General features: G+C 40.8%; 1 protein-coding gene across 3 annotated transcripts in view; it reads right to left on the bottom strand.

Annotated features, from left to right (window-relative positions):
* Window positions 1-3,024: 3,024 nt before the first annotated feature.
* Window positions 3,025-26,932, bottom strand: part of LOC121925291 (disks large homolog 2) — a 167,914-nt gene continuing 144,006 nt past the window's right edge. For 2 of the 3 annotated variants that reach the window (XM_042457257.1, XM_042457258.1), the window contains exons 6-12: window positions 26,707-26,748; window positions 19,167-19,217; window positions 18,185-18,286; window positions 16,361-16,533; window positions 14,672-14,781; window positions 11,114-11,205; window positions 3,025-9,057 (exon numbers count right to left, since the gene is read on the bottom strand). In XM_042457257.1, coding sequence (XP_042313191.1) covers window positions 8,951-9,057; window positions 11,114-11,205; window positions 14,672-14,781; window positions 16,361-16,533; window positions 18,185-18,286; window positions 19,167-19,217; window positions 26,707-26,748 — 677 coding nt within the window. In that variant the 3' untranslated portion in view covers window positions 3,025-8,950. The remainder of the gene's footprint in view (window positions 9,058-11,113; window positions 11,206-14,671; window positions 14,782-16,360; window positions 16,534-18,184; window positions 18,287-19,166; window positions 19,218-26,706; window positions 26,749-26,932) is intronic. The other variant, XM_042457260.1, reaches the window with a different exon arrangement.

Genomic DNA, 26,932 nt, shown 5'->3' with positions numbered 1-26,932 from the left:
TTGGGGCTAGAATACTCTGGGAGCAGCTTGGAGTATTCTGGCAAATGGAGACAAGCCCCTATATTGCAGAGGATATCATAAACAGTTCCGCAGGTGGTACTATGCTGCACCTATTCTCTCAACATTCCCTGCAGACTCATTGTTTAGCCATTGCAGTTCCTTACCATAGAGCCATTCAGTGTCTGGTGAAGAGTGGAGCAGGGATCAGAGAAGCATCTGGCTATGTTCCTACATCCAGAAGTAAACCAATGACATCATTCATCAAGGTCCTCTGAAGATCCCAGCAGATGATGGCATCTTTTGCATCTTGCTATGGGGATATAGCCACCAGCCTCACTCTCCACCAGTCACTTAATGGCCATGGGGGGGTTTGTAAAGGCTAGAGTGAGGAGGCTATGGTTGTTGGAAGAAGAGAATACTAACCTCCACAATGGCCAACATGAGGCATACACAATTGTATGCTGGGCTTGGGTGTCCGTACACCACTAACACAATACTGACCCATGGGTGTAAAATGATATGTACAGAGAGAGGAGCAAATAAGTTAAAAATATTGTTAGGTCAGCAGACACATAGCACAATGTTTGAAGAAGTGGGCGTGAAGGCCACTTGCTAAAAACCATTTGCTTATTCTATCTAAAGTAAATCCATTGAATTAATAGAACTCATGTAAGTATTGACTTCTCCAGTTCTCATTTCTTCAGTGAGTTCACTGTAGATGAGCAATTGGATTTAGGCTGAAGTCATGAGCTTTTTTTTGGGGGGGAGGATCATTCTGGAATGCCCACGGTGCTACAAATTGAGCCAGAGGAACATAAGAAATAGCACCACGGGGTGTGATCTGACACCCTTAAGGACCCAGTATTATCTGTTCTTTCCTCCAACACTTTGTAGAATGTGTTCTCATGGGGAATTGAGACACATCAGTTGCTGCGATGGTTAGCACCAGTGTTGTTTGAGAATCCCAAGCCCAGTCACCACAAGCTTCCTTTTTTCTCATAACAATCTCATATATGTCTCACTGTCAGCAGGGGCTTCAGTGCTTGTTTGCAGCTTATAAAGGGCTTCTGGCTAAAAAAATCAAAAAGTATGCTACTCTCCAGGATTTCATGAATGAAAACCGGGAACATGCATGGCCAAGCAACATCCGAGTGTAACCAAGATGACAAAAGTTATTAATAAGGAAGAACACACAAGCAAGGAGAGGCTGCAGTAATTTGCTTTTGCCTGACCCAGCTGGAAAGGGCAAGATTCTACCTCTTCTTCTCCTTTTCCCTCTGCTGAGTTAAGTGCAAACTCTTTGTATCCTTGGAACTTAGTTTGCAGCAACTGAAGTAAGTTGAGGGCAGAGGAGGGAAGTGAGAGGAGGCAAAAGAAAGTAGGATATTTTAAAAGTAGCTGAAAATGTTGGACATCAGAGGGTTAATTGGGACTGTCCCTGCTAAATCAGGACAGTTGGAAGATATGTGATAACTCTACTCTTGAGTCATTTAGATCCCCCTTCCTCTTCTTTCTCCTATTCCCTCCTCTTCTATCTTCCTTTCCTAGGGATGCAGACAGTAAATAAGGCAAGAGTGGGCAATGTGTGGTCCCCATGCAGCCTGAAGATGTTTTTGTACTCTCTGGGACATTTAGAACTTTTTTTTGGACAAAAAAGAGGGTGAATTGCTGCTTCCAAAAGCGTCAGGGAGCAATGATGCACCTTTTAAATAGGTTGCAAAGCTTCCCCGTACCCTTTAACATAAAAAAAAATGTCTATTGTAGAGAACCAGAAGTGGTTCATTCCATCTGGGTCATAATACCTGACTGACCCATAGCTCCCAATGAGGAAACCTTTGAAGTGTAAGTGCTCTTCCTGACCATCCCTTTATCCCAGGAAACTGTCTTGATCACTGTCCTCAGGCTGGTTGTATCCATTTTCAGCTCTATTACGATTTTTGTAAAGCAAATGAATCTTAATCACTCATTCAGGACAAAGCCACCTGCTAATACGTACCTGGCATTAGAATCACTTGAATCCTATTATTAGTTAGAATCTTACTTCATGAAAAAAGAAAGCCAAAATGGAGCAGGAGAGTACTAACTCTTTCTGTAGCTATCTAAATGTCATTGTAGCACTTCTGTTTTCTTCTCAAAGGAGATGGTAATAAAAGTTTGCGTTTTGTCAAATGGATTTTTTCAGAATGACAAAAGAAGCACATTTATGACCATTTTCCTTGGGAAGAGAATCTATTGCTGAATGGATAGATCATCATATAGGTAAAGCACATGAGTTCAGTGGGTGTGATCTAGTGGTGACTAATGATGGGCAGGCATTCTGATCAGCAGTTATAGCATTTTAAGTTGGACTTTAAGCTGATATTATCACAACTGTGGGGGAGTCATGTTACAGTATGGCCCCCCAAAGCTATCTTTGCAGCCTTTAAGCATCACAACTGCATTAAGTGTTTCTGTGACTGGAAATAACTGCTCTGGGAAATTATTTTGCAGTGTTCTCCCAGTTGTGAGATGTTTCAGGACAAGCAGTTGTGGCAGGACCCTGAGCGTTTTCTCCAGCTATCTATTCTCAAGGCACCCCATAACTGGGAGAGCACTGTAGATGCCATTTCCTCATGCTTTGATCTCCAGTGCCCCAGAAAGCATCAGTCAGGGAATTGCCAGCATGTGAAGATAGGTTTTGGGTGGGGAGCATCATCAGTCATAACTATGATGATGGAACTCTGTCATTGCAGTTATAATGACAATGGGTAGATCCAAACTGATGTTGTCATTCTTTCCATTTTTATTCTAAGTTAAAATAAAGGCACATCCAGAGTGATTAAAAAGACCAGAAAGTCCCAGGTTTCGTTCCTGTTCTTTCTGTTTTTATTTTGGAGATCCATAAACATTTAGGAGACCCGTGCACAGAATATTTTCTGCCAGCTCCCAGTATGATGAGAGACTTTTAATATAAGTTGAATCTCCTTTATCCAGAATTCCAAAATTTGAAATATTCAAAAAACTTTTTTTTTCCATTGTCAGCTGGGATAGTGACACTTTTGCCTTCTGATGTTTCAGTGTGCACAAACTTTGTTTCATGCACAAAAATTATTTAAAATATTGTATAAAATTAACTTCCGGCTATGTGTATAAAGGTGTATATGACAAATAAATGATTTTTGTGTTTTGTCTTGGGTCCCATCTCCCATTATGTATGTCTATGCAAATTCAAGTATTCCAAAATCTTAAAAACAAAACAAAACCCTGAAATCCCAAACATCTCTGGTCCCAAGCATTTTGGATGAGATAGACTCAACCTGTGCTAGCAATCAAGGCCAATTTCTTTTAATCTGATAGGAAGCTGAAAAGAACAAGAACAAAATCTGGGACCTTTGAATTAGTCTGGATGCACCCCATGCTGGATCTCAACCAACATATTCAGGCTAATATATTGTTGGAGAAAGTCATTTCTCCTTGAGCTATAGTGAGAATGGCATCTAAACTTAGAGAGAACAGGGAAGTCAAGGGTGGAATAAATGATCATCTCTACTGATGAAAGAGTCCTGGCATTTTGACTCTGTGAGTCTTGGCTCTACTACACACCACTATTTAGCATGTTTTCTTCTCTGTGAATAGCCAAAATTCTCAACCTCTCAACACGGTGGTCTTTCTTTGGGCTGGTGATACTGATGGAATACTATTGAAATACAAGGCTACTGTATGGGGACCCTTTCACCAGGAAACACAAAACACATAGACATCCAGACATGAAAGCAATGAACACATAGATCTTAAGGAGAACACGACATCTTGTGCTGCTTCTTGTGTTTTTATTATTTTACTCTCTCATCAAAATATGTGGTCTTTCACCCTCCCTAACCCAAACCCCAAACTTTCTTTGTCTTTTTTTATGCTTTAAAAAAGTGCAATGGCAACTCTAAGCTGGAAGCACAAAATAGCTCCATGTACACAGGGGAAGAGAAAAAAATATATGTTGCTACAGTAACCCAGGACTGGTGGAAAACTTGATTGTACTCAGTCACAGTGGTACTGCCAAACTGGAAAACGCAGCATGTGAAGGAACAGAACATTTAACCAGTAGGATAGCTCTCGTAAAAAGGTTGCATGCTTAACAGGACAAAAAAACAAACAAACAAACAAAAAAACCAAAATAGAAAAGCTGATGCTGGAGGATGTTGAAAAACAGAACTGAATCGCAAATGGAACGATTTTGCGTCAGGCCCTTGGAGAGGTGTGCACAGCTTGAGACCTGAGATGATGTTTTTGCTGACATAAAAATGAACAATACTTCCCAAGTTATCTGGGCTTTTTCCTGTGGGTCTCTGCAGAGTGATCCCCAGATGTAACTTTTTGAACAGTGACTTTTTCTGCTTGTTTAAAAGGAAAAAAAGTTTCTAGCCCTTTTGGTTTGGAAAATATTTTCATTATTCACTTGTCTGTTTTTTTGCAAGATCTGCAGCTAACTGGACCGACTGAGGCAAAACAGTGCCAAGAGCAGAAAGCCTTTCCTGGATTCATCTTAAATTGTTAAGGAAGGTTTAACAATTTCAAACTGGCATTTGCCCAGTGAATAAGAAGTCATACAATGAAGGAAACATGAGTATACATCCCTCATCACTGAGCAGCCTTGAGCAAATGTGCACATTCTTGGTTTCTCTCCCCAACCCTCCCTTTTATAAAATGGGAATCATTTAAGGACTCAACTCATGAGGATACTGTGAGGACAAGTGAGTCTATAAAGCACCTTGTGTTTTGAGAAGTGCTACATAAAAGATTAATGACAACCTTGACCTAAGAAATTCTGTGTCCTGCCACACTTTCACATCCAAAAGCTTACTGATCAATGATGGTATAGTGGTAAATCTGGAAGTGTATTGTGACAGTTTCTTTAGCAACATCCCCAAAGATTGTCCAAAAATGCAAATAGCTGCACTGGTGTCAGTAAAACAACCCCTCCCCATATTTCTAGCAGTTTTCATGTCCATTGGGAGCAGGCCCTTTATAAAGTAAATGGACCTTGCTCTCTCAAGACCAAGACACTTTGGATTACAGAAGGATGACTCATAACATTGCTAAGGAAATCCATTTCTCTTACAGTTACTGTGGGTAATGAAGTTCATAGGGAATGAAGAGTCCAGGATGGATAGTGGCAGATGGCACAGTCCCTTGTCATAAAAATAAATCCAAGGACTTGATCATGTGAGTCCTGGCTCCACTACGTCTTCTGATCAGTATTTTCAACTAATTCTGTATATTCAGGCTCTGATCTAGCAGTTCAGTTAGGTGCTTCAGGATATATTGGAGCTTCACATCTAATTCAGAACTTCTCCTTCTATTGAAGGAAGTAGGGCTTCTATTGAAGTCTATGCTGAAGTAAAATTTCAATCTTGGAAATATCAGTTAACAAAAATCAGTGAACTTAAATGTGCAATGAACTACTAAATCCCCATGAGATAGAAACAGTGGCCAGCATTCTAGATTGGCTATGTAGTTAAGTATACTTAACTGTGGGGCTGTCCTTATGGACCAAAGGCCCATTCCCCCCCAGGTCTCACACAGTCCTTTTTGGATGTTACAGGCCAAAAGCCTGGCACTAGGGCTGGGCCAGATCCCAACAGACAGATGCAGATCTGGTGGATCCAGCCTGATCCTAGGGTAAGAGGGCCTTAACACAGGTCTCACTCCATGCAGAACTGATGGCTCATACAACCCTTATCTTACTCCTCCATTGTGGCTAGTGAGAATCACCTGCCCATCCCTGAGCCAGCCCAGGTTGGGTACTGGGTGGCCTGTGCTTTCCTGGCCCATCTGTCCGCCCCTATGTAACCTCTCTTGGCCCAATCTCCTCTCAAATCTGATGGAAATATCATTCACTCATGCTCCAATTGCTGGCAGAATGGACCTCCTTCTCCTCAAGAAGCTGATGCATAGTAAGGTAGGCTGCAGGAAAGAGCTACCATTATGGTAAAAGTGACATACTTGTGACTAAGTAGCAACTGTAAATATGGAACATTTACGGATGTCTAAAAGCCTTCTCTCATGACAAAAGAAAGCTGAGGGGCACCAAGGGAGAGAACTGGCTTTCTCTTTGCCTCTTCACATGCGGTCCTAGAAGTTATGTTCTCCTTCCATAGGAAGAAGATCATAAAAGCATGCCTTTTGCCAAATGGATTTTTCCAGTGCAATAAAGGGCATGATTTATGACCATCTCCCTTGGGAAGAGAATGGAAGTGCTTTGACAGCATGCAGAGAGACAAGAAGAAAGCTACTTCTCTCTCACTGCCTCTCAGCTTTCTTTTGTCTTGCGATACGACAGAAAAGCTAGGTAACCGTTCCATATTCATGATTACTATTCAAGTCAAATTTGTGACACTAGTGCCTTGACTGTAATTCCCCCTTCAACCTATTTTACTGGGCATCAGCTGCAATGAGGAGCAGGAGCTCTATTCTGCCAACAATTGGAGCATGAGTGAATTATGTTTCCATCCTATTTTTGGTGGAGTGTGTGTTTCAGACTAGAACAGGTTACTCACTTAAACATCCTTAACTAGGTAGCTGGTATAGAATACTGACTGTTGTTTTCCCCCCTGGAGTTTATCATAAATATTAAAAAAATTAAAATTAAAATTACACTTGATCTTAGCCAAAAGGCCAAGAAGCGAAAAACTAAAATTAAATAGCAAGCCTCATCAAGATTTTACGGGACAAAAAATAAGAGGTTTCTTGTTAAAATTATATTCACACATTGAGCCACTATATATACTGATCCTGAAAAAGGGTTGTAAAGTGGAGGCCTTAGTTCTGAGTAGATATATATATAGTTTACACTGTCAGTGTCTCTCTGTGTGTACAGAGTACACTCTCACATCATAAAGACACTAAGGTCTAGTTTTCTGTGCTCAGAAAACAGAGCTTCTACATGGCATCCACACAAATCCCCCACATTGTTGGTACATAATTTCTGATGTGTAACCAGAAAATACCAGCCAAAACCTGATCTCTAGTGTAGCCTAAAATGAACATCCATGGATTACCTCTCCAAATTTATTGATAAAGCTCTCTTAGAACACTACCAACCATTATGGATAGTGAAACAAGTATATTATCAGTGGCTTTTCAGCAAATAATATGTCATTCTGGAAATTACTCCATCAATGAATGGTTAATGGTACTATTTTAATTTTTTCTGCCCCCAAGAGATTGCATTCATGCCATTGATATTTTGGGTGATGGTGGAAGGAATTCATTTTAAATAACAGATTCATTTTCTTTTGTTCAAAGTATGTTTTAAGAGTGTCTTACATCAGAATTTTATCTATTAAAAGAAAAAAAAAGAAGGAGGAGGAAACTATGATACCTATATCAGGCAAATTAAAACAGAAAATCAAAAACGTAAGAAAAAATATTAGGAAATCTACTGGGGGAAAAAACCTAATGGGATAGTGCAACTTTGAAGTTCCCCTTTGCATTTTACAGCCAGCCAAGGGTGAAAAATAGTTCACCTTTCAATTAATCTTTACAAAATATCTCACAAAATATTTTGTCACCTATAGAAATTAGCGCCTATACATCAATATAGATTCTTTAATAAATTATTCCATCTTTAAGTGCCCTCTGTCTTTATATAAATGATAATATAGACAATTAAAATAAAATGTAAAGCTTTTCCCAATTATATTCCCTCTCAGTCAAGTTTAAGTACCCTGAACTTCCACGCTTTTATGTGAATGTGTTTTGAGATGAAATGCTTTCCTTTCCCACCAAATCCAACTGAATTGACCCACGTTCTCAACAAGAACTAGATGGGTCTGAAGTAGGGATGGAAATTTTGGTCAAATTTGTTCTCGCAGGAATAAATTCATGATTTATTCAGTTTTCTTCCTGCTGCAAGAACATCTTCAAAAAATGGCAATTTTTTGAAGACTATTCACAGTCTGGGATTTATTCTGCACAAAATCCCCACACATTGTCTGTACGGAAAGCAACATACTTTGACAGAATGACCAAAAATGTCATTTTCTTTGATGCAGAATACATCTCAACCTGCAAAGTTTCTCATCATGCAGGCCTTTCCTTGTTGGGGTTTTCCAACAGCCAGGAAACCAAATTTTTACCTTTCCCCTCCCAATTTTTTTGAAATATTTTTCCATCCCTATTCTGAGGTGGTGCTGGTGGTGGTGGAAAAAATAATGTCCTGGATCAATTTCAGGAAATTAAAAAAAAAAAAGAGAGAGAAAGGAATGTGCATAGTTATACGAAAGTCAAGGTGTACCAAATACAGATGTGCTATGGTTAAACTCAGCACCTGATCCAACATCCAGAGGAAAAGGAGAAAAAGCATTCACAGTCTCTGCAGAGTTCAGTGGAAGATGGATCAGGTTCTGTAGGATACTATCCTGCGTGGTGTGGCAGCACTCTGTTTGTCATTCCACAGCATCTGTTCAGTACAAGTCGCCTCTATGCCCGCATACAATTCCCATCTTACCAACTGGAACTCCAGAGTGATGCTCTTTGCAAGATCAAGGGGGAAACTTCTTCTTTAAAGCAATCAACAAACACATTGAGCTGAGCCAAGAATATGGATGAGGACGCAGATCTGCTCTCTTGGATAGCGAGCCTCCACGTCGAACACCTGTCCTTACCGAGTGGTGCAGCAAGCGCACGATAACAGTTTGTTCATTTGTTTCATATGGCAGAAGTCTTTTTTGTTTGTTTAAGTTTTTCTTCTTTCCTTTCCTTTCTCTATCTTTTATGACCAAATCAATGTCCTTCATGGCTTCAAACACTTTGTGTTGTACATTCAGAAAAAATTCACATTGACTGCAAGAAACGGAAAAGTATCTCCCCCTCCCCCCAAAAAAATCACCCCCTCCCCAAAGCTTCCAAATAGGATAGGATTAGGTTTTCTTCTAAAGACTCTTCTGTGATAATCAGAGGTGAATTGGCTACTTTATAGCTTTTCCTTGGAAGGAATCCAGATGAAAGGCCCAGATTGTTCTTCAATTACAAGTTTGCATTGGGTATATATTTCTTCTAAGGTTTCTCCTTGGACAATAGCTGTAGGAAATAAATAAATCGGTTTTTTTAAAAAGGAAAAAAACAAAACAAAACCAAAGGCCAAGAACTTGCATCAGATATGTAGTCATAATATCATGACTGTGCTCCATCTCTTGATCTGACCCCCACCAACCTACCTTAAAAATCAGGCAGCTGTATGAGGGATTGAGTTCTGTGCCACTGACAAGGGGGATTCTAAAGGATGAATTGTTCAGCCCTTCCCACCAATAAACAACACAGTCCCCACACTCTTTTATCATTTGCTATGCTGACTGGAGTTCAAAATATGTGGATGATCAAAGGTTCCACACTCCTGCTCTAACAAATAACCCCAAATTATCCAGTGACAGCCCATATAGAGACTTGGGAGGAGAAGATTTTTCACCCATATCTGTCTCTGGGACCTCCATACTTATGTTCTTGGGATCCAGTGTAACTAAGTGTCTCAAATGCTCTTCATCTACATTCACACTCCCAATGCCCCACTCTCTTTCCTTGCTGATTGTATGATTGGTCTAGTCTAAGTGCACGTCCTGGTTGTGTTCAGTGGCATCACTAGGTGGTGCGAGAGGTGTGGACTGCACTGGGTGATGCCATAGAGTTTAGACTGCACCAGGTGACACTCAGTCAGACCCTCCTCCTGCTGTGTATCTGTGTGTGTATGGGTGAGTAGAGTGCTGCTGCCAGTACCTGACTCTCCTTCACCACTGCCCTGGTTCTCTGGTTAGGGGGAAGCCAAAAGAGAAGGAGAAGTGAGTATGAGCCATTCATGGCTTCTCTGCTGCCCTGGCTCTCTCCTTGAGGAGGAAGCCAAGGAAATGGAGGAGGAGAGGTTAGCGTACACCCCACATGGCTTCTCCATTGCTATGGTTCTTTCTGTGAGGAGAAGGAGAGATGAATTTGTTCCTTTTGTCCCCTCCTGTTGCCTCACTTGCCCAGCTGCCCACCTGCCTCCAGGCAATTGAGTGGGCAACAAGTGGACCAGTGAGCAAGGATGGAAGGAGAAAGGAAGGAAGGGAGGGCAGGGTAGGCTGCTGCCTCCCCTGCCCTGTGGCCCTTTCTGAGTCTGGCCAGGTGCTGGGCAGCTGGGTGGCCAGAAAGGGGGCAGGTGAGCAAGGTAGCAGGAAGGTGGGGCAGCCCACTGTCCTCCAACAGCCCTTTCCAGGCACCCACAACAGGTAACACCAAGCCTAGTGATGCCACTGGTTGTATTGATCTACACATGTATTTACATATTTAAACAAGTGAACTCCGACTTGTAAAAATGACTGTATTTACAGTCTCATATGGGGGGTTATTGGGAAGAGTGGGAGAGGACAATATCAAGCAGGATTGGGAGGATTGGAACTGTATCCATTCCATTAATATGTCTTGTTGCTGTTATAGGCCATCATGTTGACTCTGATGTATGGCATCACATTGACTCTGATGGCAAGATAGATCTAAGGTAGGGTTGCCATTCCCTTCCTCTACGACTGAGAAAGTGTATCCTGCCCCCAAATCATCTAGCAGCTTTCCATGAGAAAGTGGTGACTTAAACCCTGATCTCTCAGAATCCTAGTCCAATACTCATACCCACCAATAAAACTTTTTTTAAAAAAAAATGAAGTGCAGAGTGTATATTATGGACTTAGCACAGGATGTAGTTTGGCTCTTAAAGATCTACTCCCACTGATGCTGGGAGATCAGAGCCTGATCTGCTCTGTTATGGACTGGACCATTGCTCAGTGTAGACCATATGCTTTGCAAACAAAGTTCCACATTCAGTCTCTGGGATCTATAAAGGATCAGGCAGCCAGTGACCCAAAAGATCTCTGCCTGAAACCTTGGAGAACCACAAGTAGCCAGGGTAGACATCACTGAGCTAAATGGATAAAATGGTTTGACCTAGTATAAGGCTTATTCCTCAACTCTCATGTTACTGCCATCACTTACCTTCACTTTTTCTTTTGGAAGGTTTGAAATTGTTCATTTGTGCCCTGAATGCAATTGTAAACAGATTATATATCCTACCACATTTTATACAAATAGGTAAACTTTCTCAGATGATGCGTACCTGTAAAATACTCTCCAAATTCTTGCTCTAACTTCATCGCTCTGTCATATGTTTTCTTGGCTTGCTCCTCTGTGAAGCGTTTATTCATTTCCCTAGAAGCACAGTTTGAAATATCAAGTAAGAAAACAAAAGCAGCTAGCTTTTCATAATCTGTTGCCTGAAGCAAACATCTGACTCCTTAAAGTTGTCATTTTGTCTTAATTTATCCAAGAAGCAGTATCTTTATACAGAGAATGCTGACTGAAATATTTTTAACAATATAAATAAAGAAATAAAACCTGTTAGTAGGGATGTAAATGTTCACTTATTTCATTCTCATGTGAGATAATGAGCTATACATGGCTTGGGTCCAAGTTACTTGAGGGACTGCATCTCCCCATATAATCTGCCCCGCACACTCAGAACAACTGGGAAGAACTTGCTAGAAATTCCATCATCTAAATATGCTACTATATCCCAGAGGGCCTTCTCAGTAGCGGCCCCACAAATCTGGAATAGTCTCCCCGAGGAGCTCCGTCTGATCACCCCCCTGGAAACATTTAAAAAGAGGCTAAAAACTTTCCTCTTCTGTCAAGCCTTCCCCTCTGGAAAATGAACTAGTGTACTTTGATCCCATCAACTTTCTGCCTCACCCTTTCGAATGACTGTTTTAGATTTGTATATTGTATATTGTGTTATTGGTTTTATCTATTTTATGATGTGTTTGTAACTGGTTTTAAATTTTGTCTACACCGCTTTGATCTTCTGGAAAAGCGGTATAAAAATAAAATTATTATTATTATTATTATTATTATTATTATTATTATTTGCTTCCATCTGGGTGAGATTACAAGGTTTATTTACATATTTATTTACTTGTTTAGTGCATTTATACTCTACCTTAAGTACAATACCACCACACCCAGTGCAGGATCCCTGGAAGTTCCTGAGAAACTATCCTGAACTATTGCTATAGGCTGGGCAACTGGAGGGAGCAGATCATCCAAAAACAACCCAGAAAACTCCTCCCAACTTGAGACTTGTAGAGGTGGGCTCTAGGGTCTTTTCGGTGGCCTCAGCTTCCTCTATTCTTCTGCTCTTAGCTGGGCAGGCCATCCTCTTCAGCGAATTTTCAACACCATCCTCTCACCCTCCCATTTTAACTGGTTTTGTGGCCTCCTCTTATCTCCACGCCATTTGCAAATTCACCTGAAACTTGGCTTGTCACCCCAACAAACATACACACACTCACACAAACACAAACACACACCTCTGCTCATCTCCCACCCTCAGCATTCTCCTAGGCATCTAGCCAGCCCCACACAGATCCCTTCACCATCTTTGCATCAGTTGATCTACCTTAGTGTCCTCTACCATGACCTATCCGGTCAATTTCCACACATACATAGTGCACAACTGACCCCCCCCCCCCTTTTTAACAGCCTCCCAGCAGACATACCCTGTCTGGCTCCTTGTGAGCTGCAACTTATGTATGATAGGGCCTGAACAGACAGGCTAAAATAAAGCTGCTTTGGATCACTTTGGAGGTTTGCTGTTTAAATGATGCATGTGTCCTAAGAGGCCAGAAGCTGTGCCAAAGCCATGCTCCAGTCCTAAGGACTGGAGTGCCGCTTCTGGCCTCTTAAGATGCATGTGTCATTGAAACAGCATACCTCCAAAGAGACCCAAAGCAGCTTTATTTTGGCCAGTCTGTTTGGGCCCATAATTTCCTTCTGTGATAAGTGCTGCAAAACTATCAATTTAAATTTAAAAACTGGAATTTGCTTCATCCTTTACATCCTTTGTTACATGCCCTTAAGTTTTACTCTCCACTTATCCATGGGTAATAGCAAATTCAGACATGATTTATACATGAGGTTGACCAATACACGAGAATATATAGTAAACCCTTTAATGATACAAAACAGGGCTGGTTGTTTCCATCCTGACTCTTTTCACTACACAGTCAAAATAGAAGAAAGACTTTTTTCCGAAGTTCTTTTTGCCAGGGCTTAATTTGCTTTAATAATAATAATAATAATATGTTTTATTTATATACCGCTATTCCAAAGATCATAGTGGTGAACAGCAAGTAAGCTAATTAGCAAGTAAGCTAATTTGCCCCCAACAGTCTGGGTACTCATTTTAGCGACCTCGGAAGGATGCAAGCCTGAGTCGAGCTTGGGCCCTTTTGCTGGTCTTGAACTCGCAACCTTGTGGTTTTGAGTGAATGGCTACAGTACAGGCATTTAACCACTGCGCCACCAGGGCTTTAGAGTTTCTGAGTACAATAATCTAAATCCTATTTTCAATGCAATGTTCAGTGCTGGGACATTAAAAATAATATTCTGGAAACTGAAGTCCTCAAAATATAATATTTCCATGTCTTGTCCTTGAGCATATACAGAGTGCTTTCCCTTCCCCAGTGTGAATAACCGCCATCTGGTTCTGTGCATCTGAGATGAGTACACAGAAGGACTTCTGGGCTGAGAGATATGATTTCCCTTCCAGGCTCAGGTTAATTTTAGAAAATCAACCATGGAATGTAGACAAGCAAGCCTGTCACACTACCCCCAATCTAAAGCCCTGGATTAAATCAGAGAAGCATGCGGAAACGGACTCTAAAGAGTAAGCCACGTGTGATGCATGGAGAAAATTATGTGCATGATGATGCATAAAGAATTGGCTATGAAGTACGTGACAGCACACATTTGCTACAGCTGACCTGGCTCTTAGAGAGAAGATCTGCCTGCTGACTGAATGGCATGCCTATGGAATGTGTTTATGTACGACAGAAGGAGAAAGCAGCAGAAAGACTGTTATATGTACTTCTGTTTTAGCAACAAACCCATACCCCCCCCCCAACATTTCATGGATGAAAAGTGGGATATGCATGGCTAAGCAGCATCAAAGGTGGTTAAGATGGTAAAAGTTATTAATGAATAAGAATACAAAAGCTAGGGGAGACTGCAGTGTTTGCTTTTGCCTAAGCCTATTGGGAAATGCAAGAGTCTGCTCTTTCCTCTCCTTTTCCCCTGGTGAATTAATGCAGTGCAAACTACTTTTGCACTCTGAACTCAGTCTGCAGCAACTGAAGTAAGCTGAGGACAAAGGGGGGAAAGAGAAAGAAGGAGACCGAACCCGGGGAAATTGTGACAACCAGAGGGTATGGGAACTTGAATATTCTCTTGTGGCTTTATGGGGTTTTATTACCAAAAGTCTGAGCACATCAGCTTATGACAATCCTATGCATGAGAGACCCATGCCCTGGTCATCAATTGCCCTGCTGAGGTCTTGCAGAATCAGGGCTGTGGTTTCTTTGATTCAGTCCACCCAATTGCATTGTGGTCTTCCTCTTTCCTTACTTCCTTCTACTTTATTATTACTTCTTTATTATTTTATTTGTTTATATCTCACCTTTTCTCCAATATTCTCCTATATTTGCATAGCATCACTGATGCCAAAGTTAAAAATATGTAAGTAAGAGCCCTACATCACACACACAAAACACTCAAATATTCTTATATTTATAACTCTTATAGAATGGCCAAAAAGCAAACTGAAATAGGTAGTACTCACAGCAATGGCTCCCACGATTTAGGCTTAATGAAGATAGCAATGGGGTAGAGCTGGGCAGCTTGTAGTCGCTTAATGGCATTTCCTGATACATCGAGTATACAGTGTTTGCCCTGATGAAAGCAGATGGCGATGGGTTTATTCTTGGAAAGTTTATTGCAATTCAGACTTTTCAGATGTAGCAGTTGATAATCAAAGCTAACAGACCAAGGACATGATTTCTCTGAATGTTCTTTATGCCACAACTTGGCATTATAACGTTTTGGGATTACAGCTCCCAGAATCCCCTGTGCTAGTGCTGGCTAAGGCTTCTGGAAGTTGCAGTCTATAATTTTTTTAAAAAAGCTCTGCTCTATACATGCGCAATGAACCAGTGCTATGTGAGTACATTACCATGCTTAATATGGTTTATGAGGTGATTTTAACTGTTTTTAAATTTCATTGTAAATGTTTTTAATATACTAAGTCTGGAAGCCACCTTGGGTTCCATTCCGGGAGAAAGGAGGCCTATAAGTGAAATAAATAAAATTAATAATAAATAAAGAAATGTTCTTGCACAAGGCCCTGCTCATGTTAATGTGACTTCTCCAGGACATATTTTCTGGATTTGACTTGGGTACAATACACTTGTCAGCTTTAGTCTAATCTTCAGGATGCCTGCCGATCTCTGCCTCCATAATATTTCTTGTAATCGCTTCCTCAGATTCCTGCTATAAATTGGCCTGAGCAAGAAATTTGCTTTGCAAATGTGCACTTTTATTAAATATGCCCTTCCTAAAATGGAACATGATCTGGAATGCACTTAGATGCTGAAATTTAGTTCCCCCCCCCCAAGTTTGTGTCACAGTTTGCTCTTCCTGCCCCTCAACAAAGTATGCAAAAATGCATGCATTTGCAGAGGTGTGCCTTAAAAAAAATGTTCCCTTGAAATGGCATATACAAAAATGTATGCAAAACTGAGATTTTGAATGTCTAAACAGGGCTTCAGTTGTTTTAGGATGGGAACCACTATTTGGCTGAAAGCAGAGATTTGGAAATATTTTCTGTACAGAGAAAACAACAGCTTTCAGTACAAATCTACCAAATTTTGCATGAAATATTCCCAATCACAGCATTTTCTGTGCAGAAAATTGCTTTTTTTTCTGAGCAGAAAATAATATTTCCATGCAGAAATAGTACTTTCTGCAAAGAAAAGGCAATTTCCTGCACAGAAAATGCTGTTTTCTGTGCACAACTACCACATGCAAATTTTGTGCAGAACAAGTCCTAAACTGCAAAGATTCCCATCAGTTTAGGGTTCTTCTTATCAGGGTTTCTCAGTTCTGAAAAACCATGCCTTTCGACCATTCTTTTAAAAATATATTTGAATATTCTTTCCATCCCTACTGAATAGTTCTCATACAATCAGGTACAGATGCAGTGCAGCCACCATTAACACTGAAGAGATACCATTACAATTGAGAAAGGTTTCTCTGCTCCACAATTCAAGAACCAACATGGGCCTCTGTTTCAAATATACAATCCAGTACTTCTATCACAGACGGAAATAGTTTCAGGAGAACACCATGTGCTTTTTCTAAGGATTTGAGTTTACACTGAAAAATAACAACAACTACCCAAGTATAAAATGCAACTTAGTACAATTCACTGCAATATTACAACCTTGTCATTAATATCACTTGGCTAACTTACCCTTTCTGCAACAAATCTCACTGACTGAATGCTTGTTCCATACAGATTATCATTATACTGTCCAGCCTCTATGAATTTGTGCTCTTGGATGTCCTTTTCCATTTGTTCTCTGGAGATAACAAAATGGTAGTCTCTCCCATCCACTTCATAGTCACGCTTGGGCCGAGTTGTATCTTCGGGCATCAAAAAAGGAAGGAGAGAAAAGGTCTCTTTTAAGTGTACCAACACAAAAACACAACTAAGCCACACACAAAGGGTGCACCCACACTGAAAAATTAAAGCAGTTTGGCACCACTTTAACTGCCATGATTCTGTCCTATAGTATCCTGGGATTTGTGATCTAGTAAGGCACCAGAGGTCTCTGACAGACCAGGCTGAATACCTCACCAAACTACAAATCCCAAGATTTTGTAGGATAGAGTTGTGTCAGTTAAAGTGGTGTTAAACTGCTTTAATTCTGCAGTGTGGATACATCCAAAGAAATCGCCACATCCTTGCTTTCCTCTTTACAGTCTTCTTCCCTTTCTTAACTAATACAGAGACTGAAAAAGAAGTAATGAATATGGAAAATAGTCCAAGTCGTTCTCTTTCTTGTCTTCCTCTTCCTTCTCTGAGCTTGAAAAAGTTACTTTTAAGTCTACAACTCTCAGAATCTTCCAGCCTGCATTGGGCTGTCTGGGGAAGTTGACAGTTGTAGTATTGTAGAAAGTAGTAATTTCCCCCAGCTCTGCTCCTACTAGTTGATTTATGTACACCAAATGTCACTAAAAACAATTTTACTCCATCTGCAGCAATGTTGCCCAGCTATGTGACCAGCGACTCATTCTGTCCTTAGAGCAAGTGACTGGCAGCAGTGGCGGACATGCCAAGTGGCTCAACAGGATGCTTTTCAAACAGCCACCTGGCTTCAGAATGGAGGGCTCTGCATCTTCCAGGAAGATTCATGCAAACAGGGACTTAAAAAAACCCATAGTGGCAGAATTAAAAGATATAGCCATGCTAGTCTGTAAAATCAGTATTTTAAAAGATCTTGTAGCACCTTTGAGACTATGATAAGGGGGTAAAGCCTGGTTCTGGTGTTGAATAGGCCAGCCATCATCTGGTCTACTCACATCAGAACCAGATTTTGGGAGAGGCTGTCATATTTGGCCCATACAGACAAATATGATTCCATTTCAAGCTGCCCTGGCTGTATTTTATGGAATCCATGGGCTTGCAATCTGGTGAGGCACCAAATCTCTCTGTCTGATTGTCTTTCCCTAAACTATGAATCCCATGATTCTATAAGATGTAACCATGGTAGCTAAAGAGATTTCAAACTGCTTCAGTTGTGTAATGTGAAAAGCTATCAGAGGGTTCCCAGTTCAGAGAGAACCTGTCCTGATTAGCAGCAGCTCTCTGAGATTTCAGACCTACCTGTTAATCAGGTTTGAGCAAACTGTGTCCTGTGGGCTGCATGTGATCTCTGGGTCCCACTTTTCTGCACTATTTGAGAAGGACTGCGGGGAAAAATGGACTCATTTTGGCCATTTCTCTCTCTCTCTCTGTGCAGCGTTTGGGGGGTTTGGGATGAATGTTGGTCTCTAGCCTTTACACATTTATCCTCTCTTGCTGAAGATGAAATAAACTTGGGAGGTATCACATACACTGTGGCTTTGAGCTATAGTCCAGAAAATACATTGGCATGAAATTATATTTTAGAAAGGGATGCTAGTTTTTAAAAGCTTCTTGGTAAAGGTAGTAACATGTGTTAAAAGCATACTACAGCAAATTGTGAGAGAATAACAACAATAAGAAAGATGGCTCCAAAAATGCAATACTTACGTGGTACACAGGAGCCAAATTTGTCGGGGAATTCAGATATCAAATCATCATTGATCCGATCTTTCATTGAACCAAGGATAATAACCGGTCTGGTGTAATTAACTGAAATGCAGAAAGAAAAGAAACCTCTTGATCATGAGGAAGGGGGTGTGTGTGTGTGTGTGTAACTTTTAAGCAAAACCAAATTTAGCATTCAGTAGAAATGGCTCAGATTACATCCATTTTGAGAGTAATGGCATGATCTGGGCCCATTCACACTACAGAATTATAAAGCTATGAATCCACTGTAACTGCCATGATTCAGTCCCATGGAATCTGGGATCTGCTGTGTCTGAAGTGGCATTTGGAATTCTCAGCTTCCCCAAACTACAAACCCCAGGATTCCATAGAATGGAACCATGGCAGTTAAAGTGGAATAATAGTGCTATAGCTGTTTAGTGTGAATGGTTCTCAGGTCCCAGCTTCTGTGACACATGTTATATCTGTCACAGATGAAAGGTGTTGTTATGCTCTGATGGTGGGCTACTCATTTGGCAGACTATTGCACAAATATAATTCTGGCCTAGATAGACCTTTGGTCTGATCCAGCAGAGGTCTTATGTTCTTAGATTTCTTTTTCCAAAGGAAAATTAACTTTTCAGCCATACTGTTTGGTAGTTGGATAGTTCCGTTCTCAAAGCAAAGTGGGAGTTGACTGCATAAATCAACTCAATGTTAGACTTTTCAGTGTCATGTTGGTAAAAAAGAAGCCTCTCCTGGATCCTAAATAACCCCCAAAGGGGCACAAACATGGCAAAAAAATGCTCCCATGCCCTTTTGGGGGTGTTTGGGGGCCATTTTCAACCTTTTTGGAGGAGAAGGCAGTTCTTCAAGCTCCATTAGACATCCAATGTCTCCCAACATTTGTTCACCCTTGCACTACACAAGTTGACTTCCCCTGCTCTGATTAGACCAAGTTATTAGGCAATCAAAGTTTGCTTACTTTCCTGCCTTGTTACAGGTTCATAGGAGAGAATGAAATCCTCTTGCCCTCCTGCAAAGAGAAGAGAAAACAGGACAAATCAAATCTGAAAAACAGAACTCCTTCCCAGATCTCCCAAGTAAATCAGTTTACGCTCTTTGATCATGCTCAAATCCCAAGACATTCAAAAAATAATTTTTCCAAGAATTCTTCACCAGTTTAAAATGCCAAGTTAGACTCTCTCATAACTATTCAGCTGTGCCAATGAAATGTCCCTGTGAATTACCAGTGCTTGAGCCAAGAGGAATAAGGCAGAAATTAATAATTCACTTATTGTTTGGTTGTACCTATAAGATAGGTACTTCTTGAAATTCCATAGCTTAAAAGAAAAGAAACATTAAAGGTCAGCACTGCATGAACAGGACCAGCAAGCAAAAAGGATGCAAAAGAGCTCATGCATATTTGAGGTGCACACTTTATGGCATTATGTCAAGAGTGCTTTGACACACAGTTAGATCTTCTAGACCATTGGCAAGGACCTAGATCTCTGCTGAAAGTCCTCAACAGCATGGGATTTGAAGCTGGATTAGGAGCTTTTGTGTATGATCTTCACCGAAAGAGCATCCTTTGTATAGGAAAGAATGCGAAGAATATTTGAAAATATTATAAAATGGTTGAAAAACATCTTTTTCAATGTTGAGAAACCCTGATGAGAAGAATCCTAGATGGATGAGAAACTGATTCCACAGTAAATTTGCACATAGACAGCCAGCGTGGTATAGTTGCATCAGTATTGGACTATGACTCTGAAGACCAGAATTTGAATCCCTGCTCAGCCATGGAAAGCCACTGGGTGGCCTTGTTCAAGTCACTCTCTCTCAGCCTCAGAGGAAGGCAAGGGCAAACCTACTTTGAATAAATTTTGCCAAGAAAACCCCATGACAGGTTTGCCTTGGTGTTGCCATAAGTAAGAAATGATTTAAAGCACTTATTACAATCACAACCAAATTTGAAAATGGTTGTTTTTTTTGCAGAAAACAGTAATTTTCTGCACAGAAGAGAAAAGTAACATTTCTTCAGAAAAAAAATATTATTTCCTGCATGAAAAATGCCATTTCCTGCACAGAAAATGCTGTTTTGTGTGGAAATCAGCCATGAGTGAATTTTTCACAGAATATGTTTCAAACTGCAAATAATCTTTACAAACTGCAGTTTCTGAAGACTTTGTCGCAATGAGAAGACAGTTGTGAAAACCCCCCATTGCTTCCCTCAAGGAGGAAATTGGATAAGAATTATGCCCAGAATTCTGTATGGTCCTTACATATGAGTAAGCAACATAGATATAGTGCAAAGCACTGAACTGGTCCCAATCCTTCCTTACTAGGCAGCAGCCATTGCGATAGATGGGGGAGGAGGTGTTCCCTTGTTACTTGGGAAGTAGCTGGATGTTGTTTCCACTCCATCGCTTGAATAATCTGATTGCAAGAGGCAGAAACAGAATCCTTGTCACAACTCTTCCTTTCAATCCCTTGGAGCTAATGGCCAAGCACAAAGCACCAATGGTCCAATTCAGCACCAGGTAGTTCCAGCTAGTCACAAAGATCTTCATAGTATCTGGAGGTGGAGTTTGTTTTTCTTTTGAGACAGCGCCACCACAGATTAGTAGTACATATCCCTTCAGTGCTAATATTTCCAACCTTGGCATCCCTAGTTAAAGAATTTGTGTAAAGCTCATTTTAAGCTTCTAAAGCACTATGCTAGAAGCAAGGCCAGCTCTACCATTAGGCAAAGTACCAGTAGCTGAACTCTTTGGCAGATAGCTTTAGGATTAGATACTGGAGAGGGAGCAGCCTTCCAGCTGTTTTCCTTGACTCGGCAGCTATTTTCTTGTCTAATACTGTTTTTGTTCCACCAGACTAGCCATAGATCAGTCGTACAACCCAGCCACCGCAATGTAGAAAATCCCAAATTCAGTTCCAGGGATTTCTAATTAAAAGGATCAGACTGCATGTCATGGGAAGACAGACTTTCTAGCAGCTCTGCTTTTCCTACAATCAGCTGTGTGTGTGTTTTTAAATACCACATCCCATACATGTGTGTATACGCATGTATATCCCTCCTTGATTCACTTTGCCTGTTTTAATTGGGGCAATGCTAACCAATTGAGCAATTAGGCAAATCAACACACAAATGAATGTGGAAGTGATGTTAATTGCACATTAACAAGGGTTTAATTGAAAGCTATTTGATTAAAAGATATAATTGAAAAGTTTAATTAAGGAATTGTGTACATTCAGGCCTGTGTGTTTGGAAATGTAATGGGAAGATGTTACTTGTCACAGCCCATTAAAACTAACAATCCAGCCATTTAGAATGTGATACAGGTTGAGTATCTCTTATCCAGAATTCTGAAATACAGTGGTACCTCGGGTTACGAAATTAATTCGTTCCGCGGCTAATTTTGTAACCCGAAAAACCTTCGTAACCTGAATTGCCATAGGCGCTAATGGAAAAAAATAGCTCTCTGCTGCCCTCCGGTGGCGGCATAGCGCCGAGGTTTTTTCGTAACCCGAAAAAACCTTCGTAAGCCGAAACAATAAATCCCTATGGGATTTTTTCGTATCCCGAAAAATTCGTAAGCTGGGTAATTCGTATCCCGGGGTACCACTGTACTCGCAAATCCAAATTTGTCCACATGGGTGGCTGAGACAGTGACACTTTTGCTTTCTGATGGTTCAGTGTACACAAAATTTTGATTGTTGTGCAAATAATGCAAAATGTCAAGTATAAAACTGTATAAGGCTATAAGTGTATAAAGTGTATATGAAACTTAAATGGATTTCATGTTTAAATTGGATCCCATCTCATTGTGTATATATGCAAATATTCCAAAATAAATAAATAAATAAATCCACAATACTTCTGGTCAAATGCATTTTGGATAAGGGAGACACAATCTGTACATCCATATTGGAAAGTATTCTTTTGCAGTTTAGGGAGGAACATTTAGAAGTTTCAGCCAGAGATCTAGTGGCTCCCCAAACTATAAACCCAGAATTCAACAGGATGGAGCCATGGCAGCTAAAGCTGAATCATAATGCTCTAGTTGTGTAGTGTGAATGGGCCTGGGTGTTTTGGCTTACAGCTTCCACACTTCCTAATCACTGGCCTTTTCTTGGAATAGCAGATGAAAGTTCTAGGTCCAAAAAATCTGGAGGGCCATAATCCATCCTTGACCCTCAACTAATCAGAGCTCATCCTGAATGACCAAAAGCACCAGTAAATGCTGGATGCTTCTGTGCCAGGAGTGTCTAACTTGTTGTTTCCTCCCCACCTTTCAGTTGTGTCTCAAACTGCTTTGTTGTTTTGATTGTATAGGTGGAGTTTTCTCCCCTCCATGGATGCATATTAAGGGAAGGAGAGAAAAGACATCCCCCATCTATGTTGTCATCAGTAGGACACTACCAGGAATATGGGATGAACCAAGAAAAAGAAGCCAGATGCAGAATTTACACCAGGTTGTCTTTAAAGAGCTGTGGTGGTGCAGTAGTTAAGTGCCTGTACCACAGCCATTCACTCAAAACCATAAGGTTGCAAGTTCAGTACGAGCCAGGGTTCAAGCTCGACTCAGGCTTGCATCCTTCCAAGGTCGCTAAAATGAATACCCAGCTTGTTAGGGGCAATTAGCTTACAGTTGTAAACTGCTTAGAGACTGCTTAGTTCAGTATGAAGCGGTATATAAATGAAGCTGCTATTGCTGCTTGCTGCTATTAAATCTTCCAAATGATTCAAAAGAACCATCTCCTGTCCTGGATTCAAAAAGCTGTGGATGGACCTGCCAAAACACTTTCATAAGACTGGGATGGGAGGAATATCGTCTGGAACATAAATCTCCCTGCCCCAAACAATACAGTAATGAAGCTGGCTAAATCTCAGGGCTTTTGTCTAGTCTACATGAGCCCTGAAAGAGTTCCATACATTTTGCCTGGTATCCTGTTCAATCTTTATGACAACGTAAGATGGATGTACAGTAATGGCAGGGACCCTTGCAGGATTCTATTGCAGTTGCTTGCTGCAAAGTATCTTGCCACTGGAAGAGGGCTGGAGGTGTCATCACACAGTGCTCCACTCTCCAGCACCTAAGAAATCCTTCTCTTGTGGGGAGGGTCCTGCACTGCTTAAAAGGTAATTTTTTGGGGGTAGCATTGAGAGACAGAGATAAGTCGATAGAGCTTCATCATCATAGCTATGTTGTCCAATGCAGGATCTTGTCCACAGAAAGCTTTTCTTTGTGAAATGGCTGTCATCTGGCAATAGGTGCGCTACAAGGAGGTCTGCTGGTGCAGTAGGAGATTCAGGCCAGAGGACTAGAAGACCAACAGTTTCTGCAAGCCTGAAGCCAGATCAATATATAGGGCATTTGGGTCAAAAAGGAAGATGCCTTGAAGGTTTTGCATTTTTCTCCTGCCTCTGGCCACTGCTTGCCAGGAAATTAACATCAGCTGAAATGGTGTTAGTGAAATCTGTCACAAATATCTTGTTAGCTGAAAAAAAAAAGTCAAGTTTATAATTGTTAGGACAATTACTAGAGGGTATCAAAAGCCCATAACCATAAGGACTAAAGTCCATGGTTACTTTGGCACCAGAAGGGACTAGTGCTCCACAGTCAGTGTGTGCACACATGCTCACGCATATCTATATTCCACAAATGGCTTGAGAAGCTTCAGCAAAGAGCAGGAGAGAATTGAGAATTTAAGGTTGGTAAAATTTTTTTCTTATTTAGCCTTTCTGAACATATCTGTAGTGAAGTTGGAGAACTCCCATTTATTTTGAATGCCCTCTTGATGCAGAAGAGTAACCAATCTTGGATTGTATTGCTAACATTCTATCCTGTAAATAAGGATGATTGTTGACTTCCAAGTGAATCCACACCAGATTTTCATCTTGGGGTTGCAATCTTGATACTTGAAGGGACATCTTTCCCTCTATCCCTGAGGACTGAGCTCTGAAGGAGGGGCTCTATTCTGTGTCCAACCAGTGGAGGAAAATATGGCATGGGAGGACATAGGAGAAGGTTTTCTCAATTGTGGCATCTCAATTATTGAATGCCCTCCCTTTGGGGATATAATTAGTGTCAAAATTGGTTTCTTTCTGGTGTCCACTCAAGGCATAGCATTTTTATTAAAGCCTTTAAGGCTTAGTTTATATGTACATGTACATGGTTGTTAATTGTCATAATATTCTAAGCTGTTTCAACTTGTCATATTTAATATGTTTTTATTCAGTTTAACTTATTTTATTGTTTTAATCTGGAATTGTTTTGAATCGTTTGTTGTTTTATCTGTATACCACTCTGAAATCCCATATTGGATACAAATATTTAAGTAAGTAAATAAGATCAGATCCTGTCTGATATTGGAAACTAAACAAGGTTAATACTTGGGTGGGAACTGCCAAGCAATACCAGGAGCTGCAGGCTGTATTTCAGAGGAAGGCAATGAAAAGCTACCTCTGAGTAATCCTTGTCTCCAAAAGCCCTATAAAATTAACGGAGTCACCATAAGTCAACAGGTGACTTAAAGACACACACACACATATATATATACTGTGCACACACTAAACTGTAGAGGAATTATCCAAAATGCTGTAACCTTTCCCCAAATATAGGGAGCATTTGAAATGAATAGGAGATGTACAACTGGAAGCCTACAACCCTTCTTGATATCTCTGGCTTGGGAAAGAGCTCTCTTTGAGACTGTGATAATCTGTTGTGGGATAGAAAGACACATGTTCTCACTAGGGAGTTTATCATACTAGGGAGATTCCAAAGGAAAATGGGATTTAAAAGAGATTTAGATTTTTAAAAAATCCACAAATGCTGGAAGTTTATCACATGAAATGTCCCCCAAAGTGAAATAACACAAAGTTAAACTGAATGTAAAGCAGAGAAAAACGGCAGCTTTTTACTTTTGGGAAGTTCCGAAAGTAAAAAACTGCTTTTTTTTCCTGCTTTATGTTCAGTTTAACTTCACATTGTTTCACTTTAACAGTGAAGTCATCTGATAAACATCCCACATTTGCGGGTTTTAAAATTTTAAATCTAGTTTAAATCCCGTTTTTCTTCAGGATCTCCCTAATGTGATGAACTCCTAGCTGTAAGTCACCTTCCTCTAAGCCCACCCACCCACCTGAAAAAGCCAGTTCTGAACCTCTGAGTAGATATCAGATGGTGGGACAGTACTCAGATTCTGAGGGGAAAGGTAGGAGGACATTAATAAAAACCCTAGCCACTGTGTCCTGTCAAATTTAGACAAATCATTGGACCCCTTTAGACAAATCTCAGGAGCTAAAGGGGCAGCCATAAAATGTAATTCCTATAACTCCCATTTATCAAAGTGGGTGGTGTCCTCATATGAGATAGAAAGAGACATTTTCTGACTAGTTACAAGTCATTTTCCTATGCTCCCACTTGCCCACCTGTAAAAGCCAATTCCTTGTATGCTTCCCAGAAGCAAGGTCTGATATCTAACTGATCATAGGCCAGAGGTGGGCATGGGGTGACCTGTGGGTTACATACACCTCACAGAGCAGCCCTTACATTCTGGTACCCCTGACCTTCCCCCTTTTAGAAAACTTAAACTGGTCCCCCTTGCTTGGGGTTCAGGGCACAGTTCTGTCTCATCTTCTTGAGCTCATTTGGACTGAGGGATGGGCTTTTTGTTTTCTTTTGGAACTTTTTGTTGTTGTTGTTTCTGTTGTTGGAAGGGCTTTTTGAGCAAAAAGGAGGTCAAGCTGGACCTAAGACAGTTTGACAGAAGGCAAAATGCAGTGCTGTTGCTTGTTGTGCCCTCAAGCAATGGTTCTCAGACTCAGCTCCTCTAAATGTTATGGACTTTAATGCTCAGAAGCCCTGGCCACTGGTCAAGTTGTTGGAAGTGGGGAACTGTTGGAAGTGCAGATGTTACAAAGGACCAGTGGCCTCTTTTAAACCCTGGGGTAGGTGCATGAAATTCCCTGTCTTCCGGAAGTTGCCCACCTCCTTCATCAGGCAATGTGAGGGGACAGTGCAGGTCTGGGAATGCAGAACAATGGCATCCCACCAGGGGTGTCATTATGGGGGTAGGGGGGTTGTAGGACACACTGGGTTGCAACTGGTTGCCGAATAGCTGCAGATTTATTGAGAGAGAAAACTAAGGCCTGAATCCTATTGCCAGTCCCAACCCATGTTAGAATCATTAAATCAATGGAATTTACATATATGAGGACACATCATTAAACCAATAGGCTTACCCTAGTTGGGACTAACAAACAGTATTCATGCCTGAATGTTCAGAAAGATCATGCCAAAAGATACCCCATCTGTTTTTAGAGCTGCATTTTGTGTGAGTGTCCATTTTCAGTTATATGCAGTTATATCCATCAAGCCATTTGCTCCCATCATAATATATTATAGATATTTTGAACATTTGGAAAGCCAAGAGAAACAAAGGAAAGCAAAGAAAGAAAACTGTCACAGGCAAGGCAACATAAAAGAGAGACCCAAACGAAAGCTGTAACTTACTGTAGCTACTTTCGCTATCACTGGCATTAGAAGGAAGATGTTCTGCAAGAACAGGACAGCAAATTAAAAAGGACATAACCAAGCGTCAGAATGTTAAGGAACCACCTTGGTCATGCAAAAGGTGGACTGTGCAGAGTGGAGGATTCAAAAAGCAAGGCAGCCTGACAGTTCCAGAGAACCGATGAAGGGAAGGCCAAAAGCATTATCACTTGCGGATGGATTGAGA

This window comes from Sceloporus undulatus, chromosome 3 (assembly GCF_019175285.1).
Source record: "Sceloporus undulatus isolate JIND9_A2432 ecotype Alabama chromosome 3, SceUnd_v1.1, whole genome shotgun sequence".
NCBI lineage: Eukaryota > Metazoa > Chordata > Lepidosauria > Squamata > Phrynosomatidae > Sceloporus > Sceloporus undulatus.
This window is presented reverse-complemented; position numbering and strand designations above follow the sequence as displayed.